The 12,326-nt window shown below is 46.4% G+C and overlaps 1 protein-coding gene across 6 annotated transcripts in view; it reads right to left on the bottom strand.

Annotated features, from left to right (window-relative positions):
• Positions 1-12,326, bottom strand: part of ATN1 (atrophin 1) — a 51,626-nt gene that overhangs the window by 13,626 nt on the left and 25,674 nt on the right. For 2 of the 6 annotated variants that reach the window (XM_019476259.2, XM_014603950.3), the window contains exons 2-4: positions 3,782-4,060; positions 3,481-3,627; positions 2,465-2,578 (exon numbers count right to left, since the gene is read on the bottom strand). In XM_019476259.2, coding sequence (XP_019331804.1) covers positions 2,465-2,578; positions 3,481-3,627; positions 3,782-3,931 — 411 coding nt within the window. In that variant the 5' untranslated portion in view covers positions 3,932-4,060. The remainder of the gene's footprint in view (positions 1-2,464; positions 2,579-3,480; positions 3,628-3,781; positions 4,061-12,326) is intronic. The other 4 variants (XM_019476263.2, XM_019476264.2, XM_019476262.2 and 1 more) reach the window with 3 other exon arrangements.

Raw genomic sequence — 12,326 nt, 5'->3', positions numbered from 1 at the left:
ATCATTCAGGATTACATATGCACATGCAGTGCATGGTGGAATATCCCAAGAAAGCAGTGGGATGTTTGCATATAAATTAAGAGGAGAAAGTGGCCTTTATGGAAAAACTAATTATGTTGTTAGTTGCTCAGTACCTCTATTGCTGCTTTCACCGCTGGGTGGAGAATCCTGCTCCCCTTTGGGTCAATGCTATCTCTTCCTTTTGTGTCAGTTCCTTCTCATCTTCCTTTCTCTAATCCTCCTTGTTCCCTGTCCTTGTGAATCTTTTCAGTGATTTTCTCTGGGTTTACCTCCCTGTAGCTACTCCCTGTTCTGGCTCCAGCGACTCCATTGCCACCCAAACCCCCATTCCAGGCTGAGTGATAGAGAGGTTTGTGTCCCCGATGATTAAATGTCATGGCTGGACTTCAAGGCTTACAACATAAGGTAGACCAAGAAAGGGCTTCTGTTATGCTGGACAGAAGAATTCACATAGGGGAATTAATGTTAGTAATACTGTGGTGTTACACTTATCCTGTCACAGCAAAGACAGTAATATCCAAAGCCTTAGAACTGATTTTCTAACCCAAGACACAGAGGACAAAAGCATATGAGAATTAGGTGGTATCCTTCTAAATTAGGGGCAGGCAATTATTTGGGCCCACATGCCATATAGGTGGTTCTGGGGAGCTGCTGTGGGGTGGTCACCAGTCCTGCCCTCCCCCTCGCAACAGCCCAGAGCTCACAGACCCTGCGGCTCCTCCCCGCCACCACCAACAGGGTATATCCCCAACCCCATCCCTCCCCAGGCCCACCCTGGACTCACCCCAGCCGGAGCAGACCAGCCAGAACCTGCACACACAGCTCTGACCCCAGCCTGTCCTATGCTTGCTATGGACTGCCCACCCATGCTGGGCAGCAGCAGCAGCCAGGTAGAAGCTGCTGCTTGGCATGCGGGAAAAGCAGCCCCTCCCCATCACCACTGACAGGCCCTTATTGCTGCAGCTACCCAGAGCCTGGGCCCAGGCTGCCTGCGGCTCCTCTCTACCACCATCACCGCTGCCTCTGGGCTACCCATCAGGACAGCAGTGGCAGTGCAGAGAAGCGGCAGGCAGCCTGGCCCAGGCTCTGGGTGGTTGCGGCAAGAAAGGCCTGGAAGTGGCAATGGGGAGGGGCTGTTTCTTACCCCCGCCAAGCAGCAGCTTTTGCCTGGCCACTGCTGATGCTGCTGCTGCTCAGCATGGGCAGTGATTCTGGGGCAGTCCAGCATTGGAGCTGTGCACACAGGTTTCAGCTGGTCCACTCTACCAGACTGAGTCCAGAATGGGCATGGAGAAGGCCAGGGTCATGGCTGTGCATGTGGGTCCCTGCTAGTACAACAGGGCTGGGGCCAGCAGCGTCAGCAGTCAGAAAGAGCTGCTGCTGCCTGGGCTGCCTAGAAAGTTAGTTCAGCTGTGGAGCAGCCCCAACCCTGCTGTGTGCCCAGGGGGTGGCGGGATGTGCCACAGGCCAGTTGGCATCTGTGACAGGTGGGACCAAGCAACCCACTGCAGGCTGGACAAAGTCCCTCTATGGGCTGGATATGGCCTGTGGGCCATATTTTGCCCACCCCTGTTTTAAATAGTTTGTGAGCCCTCCATTAGACTCACTGCTTTCTCTGGTTCAGAAGACACCAGAACTCTACTGGAGCAGCAGGGTCTATGTAATTAGATCTTGCATGTTTTATATCATTAGTAAACATGGTAACTTGGACCCACATGCGCCCATATGGTTCCTTCCTGTCACATTTGTTGTGTAAAGAGCAAAAGACTCGGACCATTTGGGAAGCTGACTCCTCTGAATCCCTCTTCTGGGCAGCTGTTGGTAAGCACAGATGGACATCACTGCATGGGGCATGCTTGGAAGGACAGGTCTGCAAGCGGAAGTGGAAGCTGGATTCTGGAGAATGTCACACAGGCCATGTGAATACATCCTGCAGCTTGTGTGTTTGATCCCTCTGCTACAGAGAAAGCATAGGCTCATAGCTGAGGTATTGGACTGTGACTCAGGAGATCTGGAGCCAGTCTCCTGCTCTGCCACAACTGTTCCTGTGTGACACAGGGCAAGTCACTTCCTCTCTGTGTGCCTCCACTTTCTACTTGTGCAGTGGTGTTAGTATTACTGTTGGATTGCACTTACGCCTACAGGCCCCAGAGATGGATCAAGGTCCCAGTGTGCTGGGGGCTCTGTGCACACAGTGAAAAAAATGCCCCTGCTCCAAAGCTGGAGTCACAGTTCTCAGTCTCTTGCTCTAAACGGTGAGGTCCCAGAGCTCTCATCAGAGGCATAAGCAGAACTCCTAAGTGAGAATGCCCCACCCTCATCGCTATGCCTTTAACTAGAACAACTCAAAGGTAGTCCCAGGCAAACAATCAGTGTCCTGCATAAAGTTCTGGTAGGGTCTGTGGAGTATTATGAGGAAGAGCCACTGGGAACAGGGACTCACCTCAGTTTTGGTTTTCTTGGGGGCACTACTGTCCTCCCCTTCACTCTCTGAAATCTCCTCTGTCCGGCCTTGCTTGCTACCCTTGGGTGTGCAGGAGTCCTCCACTCGACCCTTCTGTGAGGAAGAGAAAGAAATGAGGGAGTCACACATGACTCTTCTCCCCCACTTTCCATGATCCAATCCAGAGACTGACACAGAAGTGAGACATTAGACAGAGTAGATCACAGGCTTTACAAAGCAGCTGGGTGCCCAGGGCAGTAACAATGCACAGGGACAGTGGCAACTTCCAGCTGCCAGTGCCACTGGCACTGCCTTGTGGCAGTTCTTATTTTCTGCTTCCTCACTAAGTCAGTGCCCAGCAGGAGGCTGCCACGGTCACTGCACTTCAGTTATGCTACTGGATTAGATCATACCCGAACCACCGGCTATTAGCAGCAGCAATTCCAACACTGGCCACAAGCTGGCGAACACTAAAATAATACAAGGGTACTTCAGCTAGTAATGGCAATTTCAAAATAAAACCATTTTATGGGCAATGATTCTTTACTGAACCACATCACTTCTTCATCTAGTCATAAACAATGGGTCTGTTCAACAGTGCTGTCATCAGTGTTTCCTGCTGCCACATAGTTTCCCAGTCATTGTACACACAATTTTATTCTAAAAATTGCTTTCTGACACACTCTTGTAAAACAGGACTGGGAGATGTGGGGGATAATAACTAGAGGGATCCAGAGAGTTAGCGAAGGAACTGATTTCAGTTTTTGGTGAGCCTTAGGGGCATGTCTGCTCCACAGCAGTGGCTCATCACCAGCACCTGCTCTTTGGTCCACCTGAAGCCAAGGGCTTGATAGTAGGCACTGGAGATAGGGCAGGAGAAACCTCACTGGCATACTTCTGAGTCTGGAACATGCCTGTGGGTGTAGGTGGAGGGGACACACTCGGGCCCCTCTGTGCCAAGAACCCCAAGTCTGTGGTGTAGACAAACTTTATGGTATCTGAGGCATCATACTCACTTTTCCTACCTTGTTTGCTTGCCGGGATTTCTCAGCTTTGCCATCACTGCTGGAGGTGCTGATGCCACCCGGGGAGGCTCGACCCCGTGACCTCAGCTCTTCTCGGGGCCCAGGAGTCTCCTTCTTCCGTCCACTCCGCATTGACATCTAAGGAAAGAGAAAGCACATCGCTATGGCCCTGTCCTGCAGCTGTTCCTTGCTATGGAATTCTTGTTCCAGTTTGGCTGAAGCCTCTCAATCTTGCCCCACAAGCACCCCACTACTCCCATCCTTAGTTCACCACATAGTGTTGCTGATGCACCTCAGTCCTGACCCACATCTCTCCTCCTCTTCCAGTTCTGGGTTTCCCACCTCCTCCTCTCCTGTCACGTACTGAGTCTTTGTTCTGTCGAGTCTTCATTCTTTTGGGTGTGGGGCCCCCATTCTCTTTGGCCCGGCTGGATGAAAACATAAATTTTTGTCACTCCCCCTTTCTGCTGTTCCTTGGGGGGGACTAAAATGGTGGCCTCAGGGAACTAGGCACAACCAGATCCTCCAGAAGGGGGCTCAGACCAGAGATGTTACTGGTTTCTGGAAGACCCTGGAAGACAGAAAGGGAGACAACAGAAAAACTGAGACTGAGCATGTGTATGAGTCCTCTTCATACCACAGAACCAGCTCATGATATAACTGTCTTCCCCACCCTCAGTATCTCCATATACACTGCCCAGGCTTTTGCACCCTGGAGAGGCCACTCTAGCTTCTCAGAAAAGCAGATTACTTCTTATTTGCACTGTAATGGAATGATGCCCATGTAATAAAAGGCAATTGAGCTCCCTTAGTATTTTGGGAGGATCTGATACGTTAACTTTGTTTTAACATTTTCTGTAATATTTCATGTTCTTAGTTAATTTTTTTAAGGAAGAGAAAGAGAAAGTGTTTTAAAACTGTTAGCATTTAAGTTCACAAATTATATTTCTTCTGGCATTATAAGCTCCTCTTGGTACATGTTATCAACTCTGTAAGTTACAGTATTCTTGACCAATAATGTAACACCATTCACCCTAAGATGTGGTCCCCCAGGGGTTCCTGGAGCACAGGCTTTTAATCAACCTGGATTCCCCAGCGCACACACCAGGGTACCAGTTCTGTATTGAGCTTATTATATAGAGGTGCTGAGAAGTCCTGCTCACACTGCATTTTCAGGGATACCTAGAAGATACAAACACCCACACTTTAACATGAATTTACAAGTCACATGCTGAATCCAACCCATTTAGCTTTAACTCTTGCCCCCAGAACTCAACCCTCTGTCCTCTGCAACAAAGCTGCAGCTCTCTTCTTAGCTCCAGCCCCTACCTCATTAATTCTCGTTGTGGAATTAAAGGGCACTTTTACACGTGTTCCGATGCATTCGGATTAGAATGCATCAAAGCAGACTCAATCGAGTCTGCTGGAGCCTTCTAACCAGAACGCTTCAGCATGCTGCAATGTCTTGTGTATTCAGCATCCCTGTGCTTCAAAATGGCGGTGGGGGCAGTTTAACTAAAGCTCATTGAAAGAGCATTAGTTAAAGTACCCCACCACCATTTTGAAACGTGAGACACTGAATACAGTGAGGGCTTTATAATTAGAGCAGCTCCCGAGAGCTGCCCCAATTAAAACACCCCCACCCTGGAGCATATGTATAAGTGCCCAAAGATCCCAGAGCTAAATGCCAAAGATGTCAAAAACAGTTTTGTGAATAAGGCACTAGGGATAAGGAGTCAAAGTTTCCAAGTCTATGCCCAGTTTTAAGGGTGACCTGTGGATTAATGGGTTAGTGCAGGGGTTGTCATCTGGAGGTAAGTGTATGCCTAGAAATACTTGGAAAGGTCCTAGTGGGTATGCGTGGGTGGGCGGGGATGGAGCTCCACCACCTACCACCCCACGCCACTGCCTCCCAAGAGCAGGGCCAAGGAGGGTGGGGGGGTGAGGGCAGCGCTGCCCCTTTGTGGGCCACACAGCCACTGCCTAGCCAGCCAGACATGGGCAGGGAGGAGGGAGGGGAGGAGCTCACAAGCAGTGGCCACTGCCACCATCCACCACCTCGTGCCACTGCCCTGTGCCATTGCTGCATGCCACTTTCCCATAGCCGGTTGCACACGAGGCTCTCCAGGCTGCTGGTGGGTGGCATGCAATTGGCTGGGTGCAAGGCCCGTCAGCAGCCTCTGGAGCCACATGTGCAACCAGCCGTGGGAAAGAGGAGTGCAGCAGTGTGGAGCAGTGGGTGGCGGCATGGGGTAGTAGGTGGTGCAACCCTCCCCACCCCCCAGCATGTGGCCATCACCACCAGAAGGGGTACACTTCTTTAAAAGGGTTGAAAACCCCTGGGTTAGTGCATGAAGACAGAGGGAGGATTCTGGGGGGCTATTCCAGTTCTGAGATGGACATGAATTCTAGAGGTTTAAAGCACAGGGATCTTGGACTCTGTTCCCTGCTCTAGAAATGCAGCTAGGTGTAGAAGGTTAGATCCAGGAAAATGCAAGTAAGGAATCTGGTATTCAATCTGCAGCCTCCAGCTGACCTGCTCATTTCCCTTGGGAATATTCTCTTTCCCATGTCCCAATTGCCCATCTACAAAAGGAAGGGGTGTGTGTGGGGGGGGGGATGATACTGCTCTCCCTCTTGTGGAAGTTATGAAATCTCCTTAATTAACGCAGTCAGAGTGCTTGGAGAACCCCAGATGGAAGGCAGAAGAGTATTATTAATTTAATTTCATTAATATTTTATCTGCCCCTTGTCATGAAAGCCATGAGGCCCATATAACAATAATTCCCATACACAACAATTCATTAGCTTAGGCCTTCTCTTAGTAAATGCACCATTTTAACTAAAATTGATTTAAAACTGATCTACTGACACTGGTGCAAATTCCTCATGTAAACACACCTTAATCAGTTACAGCCTTGCTTACATAGCTTCAGCTTAATTTGATCATTGATTCCGAAATCAATCTAGTTCAAATGACTGATTTTCTAGTACTGACAACGCCTTAGGACTAACATTCCTCCAGTAGTATAAATGCTAAAAAGCAAGAAAACTGCCATTTAAAAAACTTGATATACATCTCTATGACAATGCGCAATCATTAACCCCATACATTCATAGCACACAAACACAACACACTTCAAATCTGACAACACTGTTCTTCTCATTTTACATCGGACAGAACTGGCGATCACATGCAGTACACAACATTATCTCCTGCTTCCAACAGCACATTACTATAATCTTTCCACAATCAGCAAAGTTCAGTGTCCCCATACTGAAATTCCTTTCCTTATAAAAACATAAATTTATCCTTAATATCTACAGCACAGCTCCCAAAATGTTAGTTCAAATATCCAATACACAATATTAGTGCTAGGGATTTGTTCGGTCAAAACCCCCCCCCCAAAAACATCCAATTGAGCTGTCTAATAACATTAAGTAATAACAAAAATGTTCAAATATTTTAAAAATTTATTAGAACAATATCATCAGCAACAGAAAAGAGTGACTTTATAATTTCTAATGTATTTGATACTTATGTTCAATTATGAAAAGCAAGTTACATAACTAAATGATTTTTAAGTCAGAAAATCTGAAATAAATAATGAAAGAAAAAAGAATGAAAAATTGTTACTTTTTAGCAATGTTAGCTTAATATTTCAATGCAAACATGATTGAATACTGAACAGCTACAAAAGGAATGAAATGAAACAAATCAATAACATAATAATTACAAAAGAAAAAAGTCATTTTATGGTAGGTAGGCAGCAGACTGACTCTTCATGTGTTTTTGCTTTGCATTAACTTTTTTCTTCTTCTCAAATGTAATTGTCTTATCTATATCTCTGTTATTATCATACTCAAATTCATCAATATCTACTTATTCCTTACTATCTGTACATTTAATCAACTCTTCAGCTGCCATTTTCCTAATTTTACATTGTAATACATGGTCAGCGGCTCCTCAACGGTAGAGGTCCTCAATTAATGTTTTTTGAATGGACAGTTCCCCAAGCTGTCCAATTTTGTTTTGCAGATGTGGTAGCACATGAAAGTGCCAAAAGGATTTCTGCTATTGCAGCTGGACTGCAAGAAGGTCACAACCATCTTGACCATAGAGAAGGAGCACCCACGTTGAGCCAATTGCTGGAATTGCACTCCACATTGTTCTATGCTTGAATGGGCTGCTGCTTGCTCTTTTTTGCTATCTCTACCAGAACAGTCTGTTTTTATATCCCTTCACATTTGCAACAGTGACAGCTAGGGCAAAAGCTGAACCAAAGAGCATGCCTACACTCAATGCCCTGCTGCTTCCAAGCCATCCATGTCTATTCACCTGCATCAAACAGAAATTCAGTAGCAAAGCCACCCTAGGAGTAGGCCTCATTGGCTCTTCTTGAGACCTGTCTGGCACACACCAGAAACATAGTGTAAACATACTTAGGTCCTCTTCCTTGCATCTCTAGAGTGTATTTTAACAAACTCCTCCCTGTCCTTGTAGTTGCAGGACACAGTCAGTACCCTCATCCCACTGCTTTACCTGTGGCAAAGTTATGGGTTATTTTTGATGTTTCAGGCATTGGACCCAGTAGTTGCACCTGAAAACTGTTCCTGGAGTTTTCAAGAACAGGTTAAATAAGCACTGGCTGGGATGGTTTAGTCAGGGATGATCCTGCCCTGAGCAGGGGGTTGGACAAGATGACCAGCTGCAGGGCCCTTCCTGCCCTGCTTTTCTATGACTCTGTGGTTACCAGGTAGGCCTTGGCCCTGGAAACAGGATCAAGAAGGTAGAGAGCATGAAGTTCAGGAATCATCATCTAATTTTTCTGTGATATCCATTATCCTTTTCTTTGCAGCTTTAGTAAGTGGACTTTATTTAGTATTTCCACAAACACATTTCTTCAGACACTTCTTTTTGGCGTCAGATAATGTAGAGCTACCATTCTTCCATATTTTGAAAGGAGGGAGCTATGTATTCAAGCAATGAAAATGAATTTTGAGTTTCACATCTGAAAGACAATATCACCACAGATTACTCAGGAACAACACAAAGCCACCCCTTCTTCCTGGGTGGCTGACTGAAATACCTTCTTCCATTTTTGAAGATTTTTGACAGATTTAATTGAAGTTGCCCATCAAACACAAGGCCAGAAAAATGGTTGCTGATATGCATTTGTTTTTTAATAACTTGACAAGGCCCTTGTCAAGTTTCACACAATGAAAAAGCTGTCAGATCTTCGACATCACCAGTGAAGAACTGCATCAAAATGAGAATATACTCATATAACACAGAAGGTGAAGATACTTATTTGTCAACAAAGTACAAGTAACTTTCATGTTAGTTGCACTGTCAATCCCTAAGAAACCTTTTGTAGACACAATTAATTATTTTCTAAATAACTGTGCAGTTAATTTCATCAGTGCACTGGCATGTGCAAAACAGTGGTTTTTGAGTTATAACCATGAAGCTGATGACATCCTGTTTAAATACCGCTCCATCAATCAGACACTGGAGACACATGAGGAGTTTTTCAGTAAAAACACCAACTCTCTTTTCATGTCTTCCACTCCAGCAGTCAGGCTTCCTGCAACTTGTTTCACACTTGGAATTTTGTAAATTGAATTAAATTCGTAAAAAAAGAATTAGCATATAAGGATTTTCAGCTATATGACATGAGGTAGTGCTGACATAAATACTTCTAGCAAAAATATGGCCAAGTTCATTCTTCTGGTCATCGGACACATGATTCACATTTTTTAAACTGATCTAATGAACATCTGAAGATCTTCTAGGAGTTAGAGTTTTTGATGCTAATGCATGTGGAGTGGCAAAAGTTTTGTGTCTTCATCAAAAGACTGAGGAAGATGTGAAACATAGTAGTTTTACCCTTCTTGCTGTCTAATTGTAATAATCTATCTTTGACAGTAGCTACAACCTATCACTAGAATTCAACAAGAGTTTTCTATCTACACTTATCTCATACTCAAGAGAACAGACTCTGCACTTAGATTTAACAGTGTTTCCATATTCATTTCTAGTGAAAAAATTCTGTACAAATGATTTAGGCATTCCCTGACTGTCTTTAATTTATTAATGTCTCACTTGCTGGAATGCAAATCTCTAAATTATGAAGTATCTCTTGTATTTCAATCAAGCAGTAGTTACTCAGTTCCATTTGTAACTGGTATTGTTCCAGAAGATTTCAATCAAAATGTTATGGTAGTGCTAGAGTGATGTTGTAGCTGTGATGGTCCAGGAATTATGCAAGAGGCAAAGATGGTTTGTCTGCTACCTCTGGGAATTTCTCCCCCCCATCCCCTTCCAGCTGTTTGTTTGTTTGTTTTGTTTTTACTATTGCTCTGCTGGCTTTTCTCCTCAAACCTGAAGAATGTATTGACTTTGAAAGTTTGTCTAACTTTATCCCAGCTATGCAGTTGGTCCAATCAAAAGTATCACCCAAAGAAACTCTTGCTTTCCTAATCAAAATGTTCTTGCCCCTTCTCCCTCCCAGGACCTTTACAGAGTCCACAATACCATGTAGGGCAGGGGTGGGCAAAATGCAGCCCGGGGGCCAGATGCAGCCCACCATGCCATTCCATCCGGCCTGTGGGGCCCCTAAAAAATTTAGAAAATTAATATTTATCTGCCCCTGGCTGCCTATCATGTGGCTCTTGATGGTTTGCCAAAACTCAGTAAGCGGCCCTCTGCCCAAAGTAATTGCCCACCCCGATGGTAGGGGGTGGCAATAAGCAGATGGTACTTCCACCTGCTTCCACAACAAGTGGAAGGGACTCATGGAAGTGGTCCTAGGCACATATGACCTGTACCACCTCAGGAGACAACCTTACTGTCTCTAGAGTAGTAGTAGATGACCAGTAAGGGGCAATAAAACCAGTAACATACAGAAACTCCTCTAGCAGCACAGACTAGTGCTTGTAGCCACACATTTGATCCTGCGCAGAGAAGGGAAAAGAGCCTTTGAGCTCAGAAAAGTAAACAGGGCAGGGGGTTGCCATGGCCCAACTAAGTGTGTATGGGGGGTATCCCTCCTTCATGAGCACAGAGTGGGGAGTGTGTTAGTGTGTGCATGCATTCATGTCCTGGTTCCTGCAGGGCTGGGAGCCCAGAGTCCTCCTCCCTGCCCTTGCTAGCTGGTGGCACTATGATGCAATCAAAAAAGGTGGGCTACTGGATTGCAGGAATGTTTTACATGTTTCATAGTTTCTTAGTTTCATAGTTGGTAGGGTCAGAAGGGACCTGGGCAGATCATCAAGTCTGACCCCCTGCCATGGCAGGAAAAAGTACTGGGGTCAAATGACCCCAGCGAGGTGTCCGTCTAACCTCCTTTTAAAGACCCCCAGGGTAGGAGCCAGCACCACTTCGCTTGGAAGTTGGTTCCAGATCCTAGCCGCCCTGACAGTGAAGTAACGCCTCCTAATGTCTAGTCTGAATCTATCCTCTGCCAGCTTGTGACGGTTATTTCTAGTCACTCCTGGTGGTGCCCCAGGGGAACAGGGACTCCCCCAATGCCTGCTGGTCGCCTCTGACTAGTTTGTAACAGACAACTAGATCCCCCTCAGCCTTCTCTTGTGGAGGCTGAACAGGTTCAGGTCCCTTAGCCTCTCCTCATAGGGCCTGCCCTGCTGCCCCCGATCATGCAGTGGCCCTCCTCTGGACCCTCTCAATGCTGTCCACATCCCTCCTGAAGTGCGGCGCCCAGAACTGGACGCAGTACTCCAACTGCGGCCTGACCAGTGCTGCATAGAGGGGGAGGATCACCTCCTTGGACCTGCTCGAGATGCACCTGTGGATGCATGACAAGGTGTGATTGGCCTTCCTGACCAAGTCCCCACACTGTCGGCCCATGTTCATTTTGCCATCAGTAATGACTCCAAGATCCTTTTCTGCCTGTGCACTGATGAGAAGGGAGTTCCCCAGCCTGTAGGTATGCTGCTGGTTCTTCCTCCCCAGGCACAGCACCTTGTACTTGTCAATGTTGAAACCCATCCTGTTCTCATCTGCCCATCCCTGTAACCTGTCTAGGTCCAATTGCAGCCTATTCCTCCCTTCTAGCGTGTCCACTTCCCCCCACATCTTAGTGTTGTCAGCAAATTTGAACAGGGTGCTTTTTACCCCCTCGTCCAAGTCGCTGATGAAGATGTTGAACAGCACAGGTCTGAGGACCGAGCCCTGGGGGAACCCCGCTGCCCACATCCCTCCAGGTCGAAAGTGACCCATCCACCACCACTCTCTGGGTGCGGCCCTTCAGCCAGTTAGCGACCCATTTGACTGTGTAGGTGTCGATGCCACAGTCCCCTAGTTTTTTAATGAGAATGGGGTGAGAGACAGTGTTGAAGACCTTCCTGAAGTCAAGAAAGACTATGTCCACTGCTACCCCTGCGTCTAAGGATTTTGTGACCTGGTCATAGAAGGCCACTAGGTTGGTCTGACAGGACCTGCCTCTAATTAACCTGTGTTGATTGCCCCTAAGCATAACCTCCCCTGCTGGCCCCTCGTGGACATGCGCCAGGATAATTCTCTCAAAAAGCTTACCCAGGATGTTTGACCAGATGCAATAATAGGCAGTCTGCTGATATGATCTGATCAGTCAGTGGATCAACTTGCCACTTCTACTCAGCACCAAACAATACACACATATTAAATAATGGTAAACAACATTGGACCAGAAACTCCCATCACATGGAGTCACTAAATTTTTCTAAAATACATTATGTAAATCAACCATTTGTGTTTAATATAGGACATGCTGGATGAAATTCTCTGGGCCGTGTAAAGTAAGAGATCAGATTAGATTGGGGGTATCAAATTTATG

This window comes from Alligator mississippiensis, chromosome 1 (assembly GCF_030867095.1).
Source record: "Alligator mississippiensis isolate rAllMis1 chromosome 1, rAllMis1, whole genome shotgun sequence".
Lineage (NCBI taxonomy): Eukaryota > Metazoa > Chordata > Crocodylia > Alligatoridae > Alligator > Alligator mississippiensis.
The sequence above is the reverse complement of the archived record's forward strand: the minus strand, read 5'-3'. Positions and strand labels throughout refer to the sequence as shown.